We start from the raw sequence: 21,134 nt of genomic DNA on the forward strand, positions 1-21,134 counted from the left end.
AGAATAGTGTGGACAACAGCCACTACTGGAAGAAGAAAGAGTTAGAGACCTTGTGCCAAATGATTTCCAGTTCCTCAGGGAAGTATGATTAATATTGAAGTCAAATAGCCAAGTATTAAAATAGTTATAGTGTCCTTAGATCTGGAAAATGTTAGCTCATCATTTTCTAAATGACAACAGAACCTAAGAAGGGTTTAAGGGACTCCAAGGTCATAGAAAGGACATAGAAAAGGGACTCCAAGGACATAAAAAAAATAAGATGGAATACAGGGTGGTATAGTTCACTTTTAGATTCTATATAGTTATGTTTTGTTTGATTTTCTCACAAATAATATGGTTTGTATTACATAACAAATTTAAAGAAACAATCAAATTTTCTAATAAGCAACAGAAGAAAAAGCTCTCATTTCTCCATCACTTTTTCGAGCAAATTATTTTTTATTTTTTTAATTTTTTAAAAATTTGTATTTATTTATGATAGTCACAGAGAGAGAGAGAGAGAGAGAGAGAGAGAGAGGCAGAGACATAGGCAGAGGGAGAAGCAGGCTCCATGCACCAGGAGCCCGACGTGGGATTCGATCCCGGGTCTCCAGGATCGCGCCCTGGGCTAAAGGCAGGCGCTAAACCACTGCACCACCCAGGGATCCCCAAATTCTTTTTTTTTTTTAAGTCTTTTCTTTTTTAAAAGATTTTATTTATTCATGAGAAACACACACAGAGAGAGAGAGAGGCAGAGACACAGGCAGAGGGAGAAGCAGGCTCCATGCAGGGAGCCTGACGTGGGACTCGATCCTGGGTCTCCAGGATCAGGCTCTGGGTTGAAGGCAGTGCTAAACTGCTGAGCCACGCGGGCTGCCCAATTTGAGCAAATTCTTAAGCCACATTCCCCACCTCACTAAGTTTCCTCATATACGGTAAATTAAATAATGTATGAAAAGTGTGGTTTTTAAACTTTGGCTGCATATTAAAATCAGCTGGCCACTGTTTCAATGCCCAAAACTTAGGCCACAGTACGTAGTATATGACTCAGGCATTATTTTTTAAATTTTCCCAAATATTTTTTTAAATTTCCCAAATGGGGGATCCCTGGGTGGCTCAGCGGTTTAGTGCCTGCCTTCGGCCCAGGGTGTGGTCCTGGAGTCCCGGGATCGAGTCCCACATCTGGCTCCCTACATGGAGCCTGCTTCTCCCTCTGCCTGTGTCTCTGCTTCTCTCTCTCTCTCTCTCTCTCTCTCTCTCTGTCTCTCATGAATAAATAAATAAAATCTTTAAAAAAAATTTCCCAAATGTATAGCCAAAATTGAGAGTTACTGCAGTTCTTTCAAGGCATATACTCATTTGATCTCAGATATTCTGACTTTAGTCATTTTGGAATATTTGGGGCGAGAATTGACCTGAAATAAACTATATCACTTGGTTTTGGTATTTCTGCTAATTGTTCATTGTCTGGGAATCACCCTGGTAAAAAGAGAATTTAGTATATGATGGAAGAGGCACTGAACTTGAGGTTAAAAGACCAGACCACATGGGACTGGATCCCGGGACCCTTAGATCATGACCTAAGACCTGAGCTGAAGGCAGACGCTTAATCAACTAAGCCACCCAGGCACCCAGGATTTATTCATACCCTCCCAGGATTTATTTATACCCTCCTCCCCAGCTTTTTAATATGAAAAATTTCAAACATATAGAAAAAATACAGTGATAATAATTTGCTATGTCTGCATCATGTTTGTCTAGCTACCTGTCTTTGCTGAATACTTTGAAAATAAGTTGCAGACATTATGACACTTTATCCCTAAATACTTTCCCATGAATCTCCTAAGAATAAGGGCATTTTCTATACAATCACAAATAATAGTACCACACTCAAGAACTTCTGTTTTAAGATTTTATTTATTTATTTGAGAGAGAGAGTGAGCATGACGGTGGGATGGGCAGAGGGAGGGAGAGAGAGAAGCTCCCTGCTGAGCTCAGAGCCTGACGTGGGGCTTAGTCTCAGGACCTTGAGATCATGACCTGAATGGAAGTCAGATGTTTTACCACCTGAGCCACACAGACACTGCTGTTTGTTTTTGAAATTTATTTATTTATTAGTGAGTGCACACAAGCACATGTGCATGTGAGGGGAGGGTCAGAGGGAAAGAATCTTAAGCTGACTCCTAGCCAAGGAGGGAGCCCAACAAGGAGAGTCTGACAAGGGTCTTAGTCTTAAGACCCTGAGATCATGATCTGAGCCAAAACCGAGAGTTGGAGGCTCAACTGACTAAGCCACCTAGGCACTCACACCCAAGAACATTTTTCAGAATGCCCTAAAATCTTCTGTAACTTCATATTCAGTTTTCCCCAGTGTCTAAAAAACATTTTCTGGCTGTTTTCTTCAAGGTGTGTGTAGGTAACATTCATGCATTGGATTTAGTGGTTATATTTCTGAAGTCTTTTTTTTTTTTTTTTTTTTTTTGAAGTCTTTTAATTGAGAATTGTTTCTCCCTATTTTTGGGTCTTGAAGAGACCAGATGACTTTTGTTGTAGCAAATCCCACATTCTACATCTGATTATTTCTTCATGCATGTATTAATCATGCATGCATGATTATTTCTTCATGCATGCATGTAATCGAATACTTCGTCATGTGATTGTACTCATTGCTCTATCTCCTGAATTTCCTATAAAGGAGAAATTAAGTTTAAAGATATGTTTAGATCTAGGTTAGGCATTTTGAGTGATAATACATTGTAGATGATGACTGGTACTTAAAGGTTACATCACATCAGGAGGCATAAATAAAAGGTCTTACTCTCCAGGGTGCTTGGGTGATGCAGTGAGTTAAGCATCTGCCTTTGGCCCAGGTCATGATCCTGGAGTCTTGGGCTCCCTGCTCAATGGAGAGCCTGCTTCTTCCTCTCTGTCTCCCTCTGCCTGCTGTTCCCCCTGCTTGTGCTCTCTCTCTTTCAAATAAATTAATAAAATCTTAAAAAATATATATTACTCTAATTGTTACTGAGTTTGATTACCAGGTTAAGCTGGTGACTGTCATATCTTTCCATTGTAAAGATACTTGTTTTCTCTTTGCAATTAGGAAGTAATTTGTGAAATAATCCTTTAGTACCGTGGGAATCTTGTTTTCCAGCAATTTTCACCACATGATTTTTAGCACCCCTTGATCATCCTTGCCTGAATCACTTATTTCATTGGAGGTTGCACGATGGTGATTTTAAAATTCATTCCTTCTGCACTTATTAACTAGCATTCTAATGTATACATTACATTCTAATGTAAACTAGCATTCTAATTTTCCTCTTTACCAAAGATGAACCCTTAAAAGAAATAAATTGCTTGCTTCATTCTTTTTCTTTATCAGTCTTCAGAGTAAGGAGTTGATGTCATAGTTACCCCTAATGGTGAATTCCTGAGCAATATTTTTACTCTCTGAGCTATTACTATGTATTTATGGATTCTTATTTATTCATGATATTATAATTAATTTTAGTCATTGTTCATTTCAATACTAAAATTGTCTCAAATTTGCTAGTAGAGGGATCCCTGGGTGGCGCAGCGGTTTAGCGCCTGCCTTTGGCCCAGGGCGCGATCCTGGAGACCCAGGATTGAATCCCACGTCGGGCTCCCGGTGCATGGAGCCTGCTTCTCCCTCTGCCTATGTCTCTGCCTCTCTCTCTCTCTCTCTCTGTGACTATCATAAATAAATAAAACTTTAAAAAAAATTTGCTAGTAGAAACCCCTTAAAACTGGCACCTAGGTCCTTGTGACATCTCCCTATTGGTCTGAGTGCTTCCTTGCCTCCTGGTACAACATGATTTTTAAAATTTTACCTTGAAGATAATAATTTTTATTTTTTGTATTTCCTTCTAGAGTATTTTATTTTAATACTAACATATATAAAACCCTTTTTCCTCTTTTTCTACAAAAAGTAGCATACTGTAGTCAATGTTTTACTCCTTGTTTTTTCTCTCAACAATGTATCTTGGGGAGTATCTCATATCAGTGCATAGAGAGCATCCTTATTCTTGCTGCATTTCCTTTTTATTAGATGTTCTATAATTTAATCAGTCTCTGTTGATGGACATTTGGATCATTTCCTATCTTGCTGTTGCAAACAATGCTTTAGGGAATAACCTTGTATATATGTCATCTAGTGTGGGAACAGGTGTATCTGTAGGATTGGATCACTAAACTGAAGTGAGATTGTTGTGTTAATGTAATTTTGATAGATAATACCTAATTGCTGATGTTAGACTATTACTCGCAATGAATGAGACTGTCTGGTTTCCCATAAACTTGCCAAGAGAGTGCATTATTAAATTTTTGAATTTTTTGCTAATCTGATGAATGAAAAAAATTTTTTCTTCTTATATGTAAGGATGAATATTTTTTCATATGTTTAAAGTTCATTTGTATTTCCTTTTCAGTGATTTTATGATCATACTCTCTGTCCATTTTTGGACATAATTCTTTGTCCAAATTGCTCTTCTCTTTATATATCTGTATATGTGCACATACATATACACAGAAACCTATGTTTTTTTCTTTTTTTTTTTTTTTGCCTATGTTTTTTCTATAGTATGTTTATGTATTGGAGATTTGCTCTTTCATCAGTGATATGATTGCCAGTATTTTTTCTTTCTTTGTCATTTTGTTGTTTGTTAGGGGTTTGTTTTGCTTTACTTATGGTGTTTTTTGCTTTGCAGAATTCTTTGATTTTTTTATGTATTCAAATCCACCAGTTTTATTTAATGGCGTTGGATTTAGAGTCATGGTCAGAAAATCCCTACCCACTCCAAAGTTATAAATATTTCTTCTGTACTTCTAATACTTGTAGGGTATCATTTGTTACATTGAAGTTTTGGGTCCATTTGGAGTTCTCTTGATATGAGTTATAGCTCTAATTTCTTTTTTTCCCTACATGGCTACTTACACCCATTTAGTGAAAAATTAATTTTTCCCACCTTCATGAGATTCTAAAATTCCATATCCATTTTGATCAGTTTGGAGGATGTTAGTCTTCCGTTGGTCTTCCATTTGTTTATATGCCAGTACTACACAGTTTTAATTACTGAGGCATTATGTTTTGATATCTGGTAAGGCTTATCTCTTTCACTAATCATTTTTTTTCAGGGTTTTTTTTTTCTTGTTTCCATATGAACTTTAAAGTCAGCTTGTCCATTTAAAAAAATAAGTTAGCATTTTTTATTGGGATTATTAAATTCTAAATTAGGGAGAATTGATGTTTAGGAGTCTTTTTATCTATTAATTTGGTGTCATTCCATTTGTTCAAGTCTTTTTTTTATTTGGAGCCTTTGTTAGTATTTTAAAATTTTCATCTTGTAGCTCTGCATTTTCTTTTAGTTCATTCCTAAATATTTTATCTTTTTTTGCTGTTGTAAATTAGATTTTTTCCCCCAGCTACTGTTGATCGATTGCAAATGTAATAAAAACTATTGTTTTCTGTGTATTTTGTACCATTCTACATTACTGAATTTTTTTTAAGGTTTTATTTGTTTATTCATGAAAGAAAGAGACAGAGACACAGGCAGAGGGAGAAGTAGGCTCCCTGTGGGAGCTCGATGTGGGACTCCAACCCAGGACCCTCAGGATCATGACCTGAGCCAAAGGCAGATGCTCAACTTCTGAGCCACCCAGGCACCCTTACTGAATTTTTTTATTTTTTCTGTTTCCTTGTTGATTTTCTAAGATGTTCAAGAATATAAATACAAATATCATCTGCTAATAGTGATAATTTTACACTCTTTTTCCCAATTTTTTACTATTAGTCTTGTTTCATTTCATTGACTTTATATCTCCTGCACAGTGTTTAATAATACCTAATGGATATCTGTCTTCTTCCCAGCTTTTCCCCATTAAGCAAGCTGCTGACAACTTAGGGTCAAAAAGATTTATTTTGTCATGTAAAGGAAGTGTTTGTAATATTCCAATTCGTTTCTTTTAAAGATTTATTTAAGGGAATCTCATATATGTCCCTGAGTTTTGAATCCATAGTCTTTGAAATGCTTGTTGAATAGTGGTTTAATTTCAGAAAAAAGATATATTTTGTAGACTTAATGAAAATTCTGTTTTAACATCATCTGAAGATGTCTAAGTTGACTTGGCAACTTGTGATACTTGCATTGACTTCTGTTACAAAGATGTCACCTCTGTAATTTCTAATTTCTGTGTAGGGCTTAGTCTCAGGACCTTGAGATCATGACCTGAATGGAAGTCAGATGTTTTACCACCTGAGCCACACAGACACTGCTGTTTGTTTTTGAAATTTATTTATTTATTAGTGAGTGCACACAAGCACATGTGCATGTGAGGGGAGGGTCAGAGGGAAAGAATCTTAAGCTGACTCCTAGCCAAGGAGGGAGCCCAACAAGGAGAGTCTGACAAGGGTCTTAGTCTTAAGACCCTGAGATCATGATCTGAGCCAAAACCGAGAGTTGGAGGCTCAACTGACTAAGCCACCTAGGCACTCACACCCAAGAACATTTTTCAGAATGCCCTAAAATCTTCTGTAACTTCATATTTCAGTTTTCCCCAGTGTCTAAAAAACATTTTCTGGCTGTTTTCTTCAAGGTGTGTGTAGGTAACATTCATGCATTGGATTTAGTGGTTATATTTCTGAAGTCTTTTTTTTTTTTTTTTTTTTTTTTGAAGTCTTTTAATTGAGAATTGTTTCTCCCTATTTTTGGGTCTTGAAGAGACCAGATGACTTTTGTTGTAGCAAATCCCACATTCTACATCTGATTATTTCTTCATGCATGTATTAATCATGCATGCATGATTATTTCTTCATGCATGCATGTAATCGAATACTTCGTCATGTGATTGTACTCATTGCTCTATCTCCTGAATTTCCTATAAAGGAGAAATTAAGTTTAAAGATATGTTTAGATCTAGGTTAGGCATTTTGAGTGATAATACATTGTAGATGATGACTGGTACTTAAAGGTTACATCACATCAGGAGGCATAAATAAAAGGTCTTACTCTCCAGGGTGCTTGGGTGATGCAGTGAGTTAAGCATCTGCCTTTGGCCCAGGTCATGATCCTGGAGTCTTGGGCTCCCTGCTCAATGGAGAGCCTGCTTCTTCCTCTCTGTCTCCCTCTGCCTGCTGTTCCCCCTGCTTGTGCTCTCTCTCTTTCAAATAAATAAATAAAATCTTAAAAAATATATATTACTCTAATTGTTACTGAGTTTGATTACCAGGTTAAGCTGGTGACTGTCATATCTTTCCATTGTAAAGATACTTGTTTTCTCTTTGCAATTAGGAAGTAATTTGTGAAATAATCCTTTAGTACCGTGGGAATCTTGTTTTCCAGCAATTTTCACCACATGATTTTTAGCACCCCTTGATCATCCTTGCCTGAATCACTTATTTCATTGGAGGTTGCACGATGGTGATTTTAAAATTCATTCCTTCTGCACTTATTAACTAGCATTCTAATGTATACATTACATTCTAATGTAAACTAGCATTCTAATTTTCCTCTTTACCAAAGATGAACCCTTAAAAGAAATAAATTGCTTGCTTCATTCTTTTTCTTTATCAGTCTTCAGAGTAAGGAGTTGATGTCATAGTTACCCCTAATGGTGAATTCCTGAGCAATATTTTTACTCTCTGAGCTATTACTATGTATTTATGGATTCTTATTTATTCATGATATTATAATTAATTTTAGTCATTGTTCATTTCAATACTAAAATTGTCTCAAATTTGCTAGTAGAGGGATCCCTGGGTGGCGCAGCGGTTTAGCGCCTGCCTTTGGCCCAGGGCGCGATCCTGGAGACCCAGGATTGAATCCCACGTCGGGCTCCCGGTGCATGGAGCCTGCTTCTCCCTCTGCCTATGTCTCTGCCTCTCTCTCTCTCTCTCTCTGTGACTATCATAAATAAATAAAACTTTAAAAAAAATTTGCTAGTAGAAACCCCCTTAAAACTGGCACCTAGGTCCTTGTGACATCTCCCTATTGGTCTGAGTGCTTCCTTGCCTTCTGGTACAACATGATTTTTAAAATTTTACCTTGAAGATAATAATTTTTATTTTTTGTATTTCCTTCTAGAGTATTTTATTTTAATACTAACATATATAAAACCCTTTTTCCTCTTTTTCTACAAAAAGTAGCATACTGTAGTCAATGTTTTACTCCTTGTTTTTTCTCTCAACAATGTATCTTGGGGAGTATCTCATATCAGTGCATAGAGAGCATCCTTATTCTTGCTGCATTTCCTTTTTATTAGATGTTCTATAATTTAATCAGTCTCTGTTGATGGACATTTGGATCATTTCCTATCTTGCTGTTGCAAACAATGCTTTAGGGAATAACCTTGTATATATGTCATCTAGTGTGGGAACAGGTGTATCTGTAGGATTGGATCACTAAACTGAAGTGAGATTGTTGTGTTAATGTAATTTTGATAGATAATACCTAATTGCTGATGTTAGACTATTACTCGCAATGAATGAGACTGTCTGGTTTCCCATAAACTTGCCAAGAGAGTGCATTATTAAATTTTTGAATTTTTTGCTAATCTGATGAATGAAAAAAATTTTTTCTTCTTATATGTAAGGATGAATATTTTTTCATATGTTTAAAGTTCATTTGTATTTCCTTTTCAGTGATTTTATGATCATACTCTCTGTCCATTTTTGGACATAATTCTTTGTCCAAATTGCTCTTCTCTTTATATATCTGTATATGTGCACATACATATACACAGAAACCTATGTTTTTTTCTTTTTTTTTTTTTTTGCCTATGTTTTTTCTATAGTATGTTTATGTATTGGAGATTTGCTCTTTCATCAGTGATATGATTGCCAGTATTTTTTCTTTCTTTGTCATTTTGTTGTTTGTTAGGGGTTTGTTTTGCTTTACTTATGGTGTTTTTTGCTTTGCAGAATTCTTTGATTTTTTTATGTATTCAAATCCACCAGTTTTATTTTAATGGCGTTGGATTTAGAGTCATGGTCAGAAAATCCCTACCCACTCCAAAGTTATAAATATTTCTTCTGTACTTCTAATACTTGTAGGGTATCATTTGTTACATTGAAGTTTTGGGTCCATTTGGAGTTCTCTTGATATGAGTTATAGCTCTAATTTCTTTTTTTCCCTACATGGCTACTTACACCCATTTAGTGAAAAATTAATTTTTCCCACCTTCATGAGATTCTAAAATTCCATATCCATTTTGATCAGTTTGGAGGATGTTAGTCTTCCGTTGGTCTTCCATTTGTTTATATGCCAGTACTACACAGTTTTAATTACTGAGGCATTATGTTTTGATATCTGGTAAGGCTTATCTCTTTCACTAATCATTTTTTTTCAGGGTTTTTTTTTTTCTTGTTTCCATATGAACTTTAAAGTCAGCTTGTCCATTTAAAAAAATAAGTTAGCATTTTTTATTGGGATTATTAAATTCTAAATTAGGGAGAATTGATGTTTAGGAGTCTTTTTATCTATTAATTTGGTGTCATTCCATTTGTTCAAGTCTTTTTTTTATTTGGAGCCTTTGTTAGTATTTTAAAATTTTCATCTTGTAGCTCTGCATTTTCTTTTTAGTTCATTCCTAAATATTTTATCTTTTTTTGCTGTTGTAAATTAGATTTTTTCCCCCAGCTACTGTTGATCGATTGCAAATGTAATAAAAACTATTGTTTTCTGTGTATTTTGTACCATTCTACATTACTGAATTTTTTTTAAGGTTTTATTTGTTTATTCATGAAAGAAAGAGACAGAGACACAGGCAGAGGGAGAAGTAGGCTCCCTGTGGGAGCTCGATGTGGGACTCCAACCCAGGACCCTCAGGATCATGACCTGAGCCAAAGGCAGATGCTCAACTTCTGAGCCACCCAGGCACCCTTACTGAATTTTTTTATTTTTTCTGTTTCCTTGTTGATTTTCTAAGATGTTCAAGAATATAAATACAAATATCATCTGCTAATAGTGATAATTTTACACTCTTTTTCCCAATTTTTTACTATTAGTCTTGTTTCATTTCATTGACTTTATATCTCCTGCACAGTGTTTAATAATACCTAATGGATATCTGTCTTCTTCCCAGCTTTTCCCCATTAAGCAAGCTGCTGACAACTTAGGGTCAAAAAGATTTATTTTGTCATGTAAAGGAAGTGTTTGTAATATTCCAATTCGTTTCTTTTTAAAGATTTATTTAAGGGAATCTCATATATGTCCCTGAGTTTTGAATCCATAGTCTTTGAAATGCTTGTTGAATAGTGGTTTAATTTCAGAAAAAAGATATATTTTGTAGACTTAATGAAAATTCTGTTTTAACATCATCTGAAGATGTCTAAGTTGACTTGGCAACTTGTGATACTTGCATTGACTTCTGTTACAAAGATGTCACCTCTGTAATTTCTAATTTCTGTGTAATACTGAAACTTTATTTTCTCTCTGTCTCTTTTTTAGAATTTTTATTTGGCTGCTGCCTTGAAATACTGGCCCTAAAAATGCCAGCTTGTTTGGACTTAGAAGATGACCTGGATAAATGATAAAAATTAAAGACATTTTGGTAAGTGAAATATTATGTAAAAGAGTAGTTAAGGCTCAGCTTAATTCCTTGCAACAGAATTACTCTACCAAAGTCACATAGCAAATAAAAAAACTGTTTCCTTCATCATCTGGCATATTGTCAAAGGAGAAGATGGTCTTTGGGATGCCTGCGTGGCTCAGCGGTTAAGCGTCTGCCTTCGGCTCAAGGCATGATCCTGGAGTCCCGAGATCGAGTCCCACATCAGGCTCCCTGCATGGAGCCTGCTTCTCCCTTTACCTGTGTCTCTGCCTCTCTCTGTGTGCCTCTCATGAATAAATAAATAAAATCTTAAAAAAAAAAAAGAGAAGATGGTCCTTCAGCCAGTTATGGGAGGCATCAGCATGTTTAATGAAACCCAAAATTCACTAAGTTGAGTGCTTTCTGTTCCTCTGGGGTTGAAACCTTGACTTCTTTTTCTTTATCTTAGAGAGTCCACAGGCCTCTCAGGAAGCACATCATAACATTTTTTTTTTTAAGATTTATTTATTTATGAGAGCACAAGTGGGAAAGGCAGAGACAGAGAGAGAGAGAGAATCTCAAGCAGACTCCACACTGAGTGAGGAGCCCAAAGTAGAGCTCAGTCTCATGACCCTGAGATCATGACCTGAAGTGAAATCAAGAGTTGGACACTCAACTGACTGAGCCACCCAGGTGCCCTGGCACATCATAACGTTTAAATGCATTTTAAATATCTGGTCTCTGCCAGCACTATACCAAACCCTGCATAATTCACCCAGACCTAATGTTGGACTAGTTAATCATATAAGTCATAGACATTGAAAACTGAAAAAGAAAAGAAAAGAAAAGAGAAAAGAAAGAAATTGAAAACTGATGGCTGAGCCTTATGCAACTACAGCATGTTTCATTTAGCCTGCAGTATTTTCCAAAAATGTAAAACTATTTTAAAATCTGGAGATATTCACTGAATATATGGATTTTAGTCTTTTCTTAAAATTTAGAACATCTACTAGTGCTGGGCCTGTACAACACCTCCCATCTTTCCAAAAAGAAAGTAATAGGCTAGAGCAGAGTAGTGGCTGCTTAGCATGGATGGGTTTGTGAGTTTCCTGTTGCCCAGATCATTTATACAATATGTGCAAATGCATTTAATATCCAGTGTACTTCTCTTATTTTATTTGCCTGACCCCTGTGAGTATGGGAATTTGTGATTTCTGATGTACAACATAGGGCCTTGTCTTTTGTTTAAATGGCAGCCAAGTTGATAATCTGAATAACCTGTGACAGTCTTTTACTCATTATTCAGCTACCTACACCAGTCCTTTATCTTCAGATCTAAATGTAAATCTGGTGCATATTAGCAGTTATATGTATAATATATCTGATATATAAATTCATGTACTTAAAAGTAACAAGTTATAAGTAATATAAATTTATATATTTACAAATACACATGTTTACATATATTTATTTTTAATCCTATGATTTGGAAGGTGTTCATAAGTAAGCTTCTAAGCCATCCTGATGTCTGGTGGAGTTTTACCTCGGAGCAGTAGTTTGTTGCTGGTATGCTTGCTTTTTTCTTTTCTTTTAAAAACATTTTTATTATGAACTATTTCAAACATTTTAAAAAATTATACTATAAACAATAGTATAATGAACACCTGTATACCCATCACCTATATTTAACCTTTATTAACATTTTGCCATATTTGCTTAATCTATTTTTCCTTAATTATTTTTGTAAATTTTTTTTAAGATTTTATTTATGAATTTGAGATAGAGAGCAGGAGGAGGAGCAGAGGGAGAGGGACAAGCAGATTCCCTGCTGAGCTCAGAGCCTGACTTGGGGCTCGACTCAGGGCTTGACCCAAGGACCCTGGTCAGGTCATGACCTGAGCTAAAACCAGACACTTAACTGACAGAGCCACTCAAGTGCCACCCTTCCTCAATTAAAGTAAAATATAAGCATTATAACATTTGAACCCTGAGTGCTTCAGTATGCATCTCTTGAACAGTAAGAACATTGTATTGTATAACCATAACACCATTATTATCATGCCTAACAAAATTAGCAGTAATTCCCAGGATGCCTGGGTAGCTTTGTCGGTTAAATGTCTGAGTCTAGATTTCAGCTCAAGCCATGATCTCAGGGTTATGATATCCAGCCCCTACGTCAGGCTCTGTGCTCAGCAGGGCATCTGCTTGAGATTCTCTCTCCTTCTCCCTTTGCCCTTCCCCCTACTCTCTCTCTCTCTAAGTAAGTCAATCAATCTTTTTAAAAAATTAGCAGTGATTCCCACCTGGGTGGCTCATTGGTTAAGCGTCTGCCTTCAGCTCAGGACCCTGGGATCAAGTTCTGAATCAGGCTCTCCACAAGGAGCCTACTTCTTCATCTGCATCAGGCTCCCACATGGAGCCTACTTCTCTGCCTCTCTCTCTTTGTGTCTCTCTTGAATAAATAAATAAAATCTTTAAAAAATAAAAATTAGCCTTCATGGCATGATTGATGTCACCTTTTTGGAAGACTATCAAAATCCAAGGTTTTTAGTTGGCCTCCTTCTTTCCAGTTAAAGATTCTTTTAGAAAACATATCTTAAATTTGAAATCCTTCTTGCAGTCATCCCAACTATGGAATAGCTACTAAATAGCTCCAGTATTTTAGGCAGTCTCAGCAGTTATCAGCAGTCATTTTCCTAATGAACAGCAGCTTTTAAGCCCTAAAAGCTTTCTTAGTCTTGTTTATTTACCTCTAAAGTTCTTTAAATCTGTGAAGTACAGATGTTAGTTGACTAAAGGCAACAGTATGAGGGATTTCTTGAACGCTATTGTTTTTTAACCACCCAAATCACACTATTCCTTTTTTTTTTTTTTTCACACTATTCCTTTGTAATAATCACAGTACTAGAAAATGATATACTTGCCAAACTGTAAGGTACTCTGTTCGAAGGATTGGGTTTTGTTTTTCATACTTAAAACAGAGGAATTTTTTCCCCCTAAGATTTTAGCTTAAATTGGTTTTGGGAAAGTCTTTATTCTTAAGAAGTTTAAGTGACTTTTAAAATAGAAAAAGAGGGATCCCTGGGTGGCGCAGCGGTTTAGCGCCTGCCTTTGGCTCAGGGCGCGATCCTGGAGATCCGGGATCGAATCCCCCGTCAGGCTCCCGGTGCATGGAGCCTGCTTCTCCCTCTGCCTGTGTCTCTGCCTCTCTCTCTCTCTGTGTGTGACTATCGTAAATAAATTAAAAAAAAAAAAAGAGCAGTTCCCATTAGATAAGTAAACTTTAAAAAAAAAATAAAAAAAAATAAAATAGAAAAAGAAAAAAAGTTAAACAGTTTTTAAAAGTTGATACATTTTTTCCATTTGTGCTGGTAATATAACCATGTTACAGCATATTTAGCTTTGCATATCCGCAGTGACTTCTAGTGTATTTTGTTAAAATAGGAAAAATAAATTTTTTTTATTAAAATAGAAAAAATAAAATTTTTTTCCTAAAAAAATAGGAAAAGAAAATTTACCAGTGATCTTACCAACCTAGAACAATCACTGCATTTTGTGAATTTCTTTTCGGCTCTTTTTCCTTATCCATCTTTTAAAAAACACAAAGTTGTAATTATAGTTTATGTAAGGAATGTTTTTAAGTTAGAAGAGTTGTATGAGGTTCTTATGTTTTTTTTTTTTTTTTAAGATTTATTTATTTATTCATTCAGAGAGAGCGAGAGAGAGGCAGAGGGAGAAGCAGGCCCCATGCTGGAAGCCCAATGTGGGACTTGATCCCGGGTCTCCAGGATCACACCCCAGGCTGCAGGATGCAGGAGGCGCTAAACTGCTACGCCACTAGGGCTGCCCGGTTTTTATGTTTCCATGTCATTCTTAATATTCACTCACTTTTGGGTTAAGAATATGATCTTCAGTCCCAAAGCTAATGAAGAAAATGGCCACATAATGTGATCTCTAGTACATGTACTCTTTGGTAGACAACGTAACTGAAAATAGCAGATAATGTGATTTTCCTAGATCTAAAAATTTGTTTATTTATTCATGAGAGACACAGAGAGGGAGAGAGGGGGGGGTGGGGCAGAGACACAGGCAGAGGGAGAAGCAGGCTCCATGCAGAGAGCCTGACATGGGACTCGATCCTGGGTCTCCAGGATCAGGCCCTGGACTGAAAGCGGCACCAAACTGCTGAGCCACCGGGGCTGCCCAGATCTGAAAGTTTAAAAGTTATTTAGTTCTGTTCTGGACAAAGTTCTTTCCCTCCAGAAACATGTGTTAACCACCTCTTTTCCTTTCCTAAAAGTATTTAAAAACATTTTTTGTTTGTTTTTTTCCTGAATTATTATTTTTAGCCATATAACTACTAATAACCCTTTAAACATTGTTTTATTTTTTTTTAAAGATTTTATCTATTTATTCACGATAGAGAGAAAGAGAGTCAGAGACACAGGCAGAGGGAGAAGCAGGCTCCACGCCAGGAGCCTGACGCGGGACTCGATCCCAGGACCCCAGGATCGCGCCCTGGGCCAAAGGCAGGCGCCAAACCGCTGAGCCACCCAGGGATCCCCTAAACATTGTTTTAAAGGGTCCTCAAGACTTTAGGATTTTAAGTAGTCCTCTGGATGTTTTTTTTTTTTTTTTTAATTGGGTCAAGTTGTGCTTTTCAGATTAGAGAAAGAAAAAGGCTGTAAAAACATTGGCTCCTCTGAAACTTTTGTTGGGATAGGAATAACAAGAGTCTCAGGGAGCCCCTTGCTCAGTGGGCCAAAGACTTATATAAATTATTCTCCAAATATAACTTGTTTTATTTTCTTGTGATCTCTGTTCCCTCCTCCCCATATTATAGGCTTACCAAAAAGTAGCCTGTGACATAATAGACATAGAAATTATAATAAAAGGAACTTTACTTAAACTGGCAAAGTTTTATTTCAAGTATTTTTAAAAAATTATTTATTTGAGAGAAAAAGAGAGAGAGTGAGAGGGAGGGGAAGAGGGAGAGGGAGAAAAGCAGACTCCACCCTGACTAGAGTCTAATGTGGGACTTGATCCCATGACCCCGAGATCATGACCTGAGTTGAAATCAGGAGTCCGACGCTCAACAAACTGAGCCACCCAGGTGCTGCCCCTATTTTATATATTTTTAAGAACTAGTTATTAGGGGCACCTGGGTGACTCAGTTGGTTAAGCATCTGCCTTTGACTCCGGTCATGATCTCAGAGTCCTGGCATCAAGCCCCACATTGGGCTCCCTGCTCAGCGGAGACTCTGCTTCTGCCTCTCCTGCCTGCCACTCCCCCTGCTTGTACTCTCTTTCTCTCTCTCTCTCTCAAATAAAGTCTTTTTAAAAAAACTAATTATTACAGAATATCTTAATTAGTTTATCCTCTTTGTAATTTCTCAATTTTTATTACCTGGCAAATAAATTATAGTTTTCACAGAACAGTGGGTTATACATTGTTGATTTTATAATTATGCACTTATAATACCTTTTTAATTTTCTTTTTTCAAAGGTTTTCTTATTCTCCATTTGGCATATGCTACTGGAATAATATTCACCATGGTTTTGGATGACCTTCCAAACTTAGAAGACATCTATACTTCCTTGTGTTCATCAACAATGGAAGACTCAGAGATGGATTTTGATTCTGGACTAGAAGATGATGACACAAAAAGTGAGAATATTTTGGAGGATTCCACAATCTTTGTGGCCTTCAAAGGAAATATAGATGATAAAGACTTCAAATGGAAATTGGACACAATATTGGAGAATGTGCCCAATTTGTTACACATGGGTAATTTGCTTTAATTATTTTCTTCTTGTTACTCTTTTTTAAAAGTGTTTGCTCTTCTGTAATTTTCTTGAGTTTTACAAAGTAAAACTATACTGGATTGAAAGGCTGATTTTAAGTGTAGGATTAGAATTTTAGAATTTTTTTAATGAGGTATAGTTGACATAATATACATTATATTAGTTTCAGATATACAACATACCATTCCATATTTTTATATATTGTGAATGATCACCACAATAAGTCTAGTTAACATCTGTCACCATATATAGTTACAATTTTGTTTTCTTAATTTTTTCAAAATTTTTTACTTAATTCAATTTGCCAATATATAGTATAATGCCCACAGTTTTCTTGTGATGGGAATTTTTGAGATATACTCTCTTAGCAACTTGAAAATATGCAATAAAGTATTACTAATCATAGTCACTATACTGTACATTACATCCCTATGACAATAACTGGAACTTTGTACCTTTTGACCCCCTTTACCCATTTCACCCACTCCCCACCCCTCATCTTCAACCTCTGTCAACTACCATTCTGTTCCCTATATCTACGAACTTGGTGTTTTTGGTTTTGTTTTGTTTTGTATTTTAAGATTCCACATGTCAGTGAGATCTTACTGTATTTGTCTGCTTATTTCACTTACCATAATGCCCTGAGGGTTCCTTTATGTTTGTTGTAAATGGCAAGATTCTTATTTATAGCTGAATAATACTCCATTATATATATATATATATATATATATATGAGATTGATATATATATCATATATATGTGAGATTTATATATATATGTCAATATATATATAATATATATATAATGGGTATATGTATTTTCTCACATTTTCTATGTTCATTCATCTATCCACAGACATGTAGGTTGTTTCCATATCTTTGCTTTTATAAATAATGCTGCAGTGAACATGAGGGGTCTAGATATCTTTTTGAGTTATTGGTTTTGTTTTCTTCAGGTAAATACTCAGAAGTAGAATTGCTGGATCATATGTTTTATTTTTAATTTTTTTGAGGAAACTCCATACTGTTTTTCACAAACTGGCAGCACCAGTTTACATTCTTACTAGCACTATGCGAAGGTTCCTCTTTTCTCTACATCCTTGCCAACACTTTTTTTTTTTTTTGGTCGTTAATAACCATTCTAACAGATATGAGATGATACCTCATTGTCGTTTTGATTTGCATTTCCATAATGATTAGTGACGTTGATCACCTTCCATGTACCTGTTGGTCATCTACATGTAGTCTTTGGAAAAAAGTCTATTCAGATCTTCTGCCCAATTTTTAATTGGATTGTTTGGATTTTTGCTTGCAAGTTGTCTCATTTCTTTATATATTTTGGATATTAATTCCTTATCAGATGCATGATTTGCAAATATTTTCTCCCATTTAGTAGATTGCCTTTTCATTTTCTTGATGGTTTCCTTTGCTCTGCAGAAGCTTTTTAGTTTGATGTGGTTCCACTAGTTAGTTTCTGTTTCTTTTGCTTTTAGTGTCACATTTTTAAAAAATTGCCAAGACCAATGTTAAGGAGCTTACCACCTATGTTTTCTTCTAGTTTTATGGTTTCAGGTCTTACATCAAGTCTTTAATCTATTTTGAGTTAACTTTTGTGTATGGTATAAGATAGTGATCCAGTTTCATTCCTTTGCATGTGGCTGTCTAGTTTCCCCAGCATCATTTATTGAAGAGACTGTCCTTTGCATATTCTTGGCTTCTTTGTCATAAATTAATCAACCATATATGTGTGGGTTTATTTCTGGGCTTTCTATTTTGTTTCATTAATCTGTTTTTTTTTTATGCCAATACCGTACTGTTATTATTACTATAGCTATGTAATATAGCTTGAAATCAGAGAGGTAGAATTTGTTTTTAAATAAAAATGCTGTTGTATTTCTTTTAACTACATGGAGAAACTGAACATGATAAGGTATTGCTTAACATAGTAATCCTTAAATTATCTGCTCTAATGTATAGGAGTTAATTCTTAAGACCCATGTTTATTTATTGTTTTTAACACTCCAAACTTCAGTTTCCATTCCTTCCTTCAATACTGGAGCTTGAAGGCCCCTTAAAGCTTAAAAAAACTTTTATTTCATGGTTCTACTTAAACGTACAGGAAATATGTTTTCTTAAGTTTTATTTATTTATTTTTAAGATTCTCTTTTATTTATTCATGAGAGACACAGGCAGAGGGAGAAGCAGACTCCCTGTGGGGAGCCTGATGCAGGATTCGATCCCGGGACCCCAGGATCATGACCTGAGCCAAAGGCAGACCCTCAACCACTGAACCACCCAGGTGCCCCATTTTCTTAAATTTTAGATGAAAGGTTACCCAGCTGGCAGCTTGTTGTGTTATGGCTCTACTTTCGTTTTTTTGTTTGTTTGTTTGTTTTTTAATGTCTGAATTTCATTGCCGATGCTTTTAAAATTGAAATATTTGGGCAGCCCCGGTGGCGCAGCGGTTTAGCGCCGCCTGCAGCCCAGGGCGTGATCCTGGAGACCCTGGATCGAGTCCCACGTCAGGCTCTCTGTGTGGTGCCTGCTTCTCCCTCTGCCTGTGTCTCTGTCTCTCTCTCTCTGTCTCTCATGAATAAATAAATAAAAATCTTTAAAGAAAAAATGAAATCACTCATAGCAGCTAAAAATGAATGAACTATAGCCATATATATAAATAAAATTAAAAATTAAAATAAAATAAAATAAAATTGAAATATTTTACATACAAATCCAGACTTTGGATTTAGCACTAAAAATGAAAGATCTATAAACATTGAACTCTCTTTTCCTGATGGTGCTCAGGAGCAGCTTCTATTTAGGGCAGGCCCTCATCTCACATTGCTCCTCTCTGGCTTCTTCATACATTTAGACTACATGTCTGGGTCTTGTGGGCATTTGTGGTTTTGAACCTTGGTTTAGATGTTCTGAATCATTTCTGGTTAGTACAATTATCTACTCTCATTGACAAAAAAGCCTAGATTTTATTATTTTCTTTTAAAAAAAAAGATTTACTTATTTAATTTGTGAGAGAGGGAGCACGAAGGGTGAGGAGAGAGAGAATCTCAAGCCGACTCCACACCAAGCATGGAGCCCAAAGTGGGGCTCAACCTCAGCACCCTGAGAGCATGACCTGAGCTGAAACCAAGAGTTGGATGCTTAACTGACTGTGCCACCCAGGCACCGCTAGATTTTATTCTTCTATCACAAATCCTGATGTGATCAAGTAGTGATTAGATTTTTAGGCTTAGTGTTGTTTTTCTTTTCCTTTGAGATTTGATGTTAGGAGGAAAGTTGTCATTTTCTCACGGGCTTTGAATGTATGTTTTTTTCTGTGTAAAGCATAGTATTAGGGAATGTTACGTGTTAAAGTTGCAGTTACTGCCATCATTGTTACCATAATTATGGTCAGAATATAAGAGCTTTTCCAGCTTAGAACAACATACATGAAATTAAATATATATTATAGTTGTAATTTATCATATTACTCAGGGAAAAGAGTGTCAGTGAGCATGAAATTGTTCATTGCTCTTAATTACTCACATTTTTTCTTGGTTTAAATTGCTGAATCAGGGGCTCTTGGCTGGCTCAGCTGGTAGAGTTTGTGACCTTGACCTCCAGGTTGTGAGTTCAAGCACCACAGTGGGGCTTTAATTTTGCATTAAAAAATAAGATAAAAGATAGATAGCTGAATCAATTTATTTGTGGCTTTCAAATAAATTACCAAACCAGATTTATGATGTTATCACCATATATAAGATTGTATTCTTGGTCCAAAAGTATATTAAGTCAAATCTTCTCAGGTATGATAGAAGTTAAAATTTTTGATAAAATATAACCATTTTATAGACAAGGATTTTTTAATAACCATATCACAAATAGATAATACCATAAACTAATTTGATGTTTGTTTAAACTTTGTATAAAATTCTAGTACTCTTTAGATTGAGAAGAAGCCCTATAGCACCTAACACTCCATGGAATCAGGATCTCTAGCTTTCCTACTTTTTGCTATTCAGAGGCATAAGTGTCATGGAAAGTAAATTGACCTGAGAATCAGAGCTGGATGTTAATGCCATCTCTGATGCTGGTAGGTGACCACAAGATTCTAGGCAGATCACAGCCTCTCTTGGCCTCAGTTTCCTCATCTGTAAAATAGACTTGAACTAATTATTGCCTAATCCTTTCTAAATTTCTGTGGTTGTATTACCTCACTGCTCTTAGCGAGTAGTTTCTTTTTTCCACATTAGAACAAGTGAACTCCATGTTTGGATAAGTTAACTTTCAATGTATAGTGGTATTGGAGCTAGAAGGGGCTTTAGGCAACATGTAGGTACTTTCCTCGACCTGTAGGTAGATCTGATTTTGACAACACATATACCTGTATGACCCATTTCCTTTATATCGAAATGCAAACTGAATAGAGGATACCAAAGATTTAATTTAGCCAAGTTCATAACAAAAGGGAAAATTATGTTGTCTGGGTTGTTGAAAAAAAATTTTTTATCAGCTAACTGGGACTGGGATTTACTTTTCCATCTGTAAAACACAATTACAAATAACACTTAACCTCCTTTATTAACTTTTGTATATTCTTTCAAAAACATGTCCTGCACCTGGGTGGCTCAGTGGTTGAGGGTCGTCGACCTTTGGCTCAGGTCATGATCCCGGGGTCCAGGGATCAAGTCCTGCATCAAGCTCCCGGGAGGGAGCCTGCTTCTTCCTCTGTCTATATCTCTGCCTCTCTCTCTGTGTGTGTGTTTCTCATGAATAAATAAGTGAAATCTTAAAAAAAAAAAAAAAAAGTCC

At 35.9% G+C, this 21,134-nt stretch overlaps 1 protein-coding gene across 9 annotated transcripts in view; it reads left to right on the forward strand.

Moving 5' to 3' along the window:
- Window positions 1-21,134, forward strand: part of NCOA6 (nuclear receptor coactivator 6) — a 91,173-nt gene that overhangs the window by 22,019 nt on the left and 48,020 nt on the right. For 7 of the 9 annotated variants that reach the window (XM_041732547.1, XM_041732543.1, XM_041732544.1 and 4 more), the window contains 3 exons: window positions 10,443-10,545; window positions 12,018-12,090; window positions 16,031-16,312. In XM_041732547.1, coding sequence (XP_041588481.1) covers window positions 16,078-16,312 — 235 coding nt within the window. In that variant the 5' untranslated portion in view covers window positions 10,443-10,545; window positions 12,018-12,090; window positions 16,031-16,077. The remainder of the gene's footprint in view (window positions 1-10,442; window positions 10,546-12,017; window positions 12,091-16,030; window positions 16,313-21,134) is intronic. The other 2 variants (XM_041732539.1, XM_041732542.1) reach the window with 1 other exon arrangement.

This window comes from Vulpes lagopus, chromosome 18 (assembly GCF_018345385.1).
Source record: "Vulpes lagopus strain Blue_001 chromosome 18, ASM1834538v1, whole genome shotgun sequence".
Classification (NCBI taxonomy): Eukaryota; Metazoa; Chordata; class Mammalia; order Carnivora; family Canidae; genus Vulpes; species Vulpes lagopus.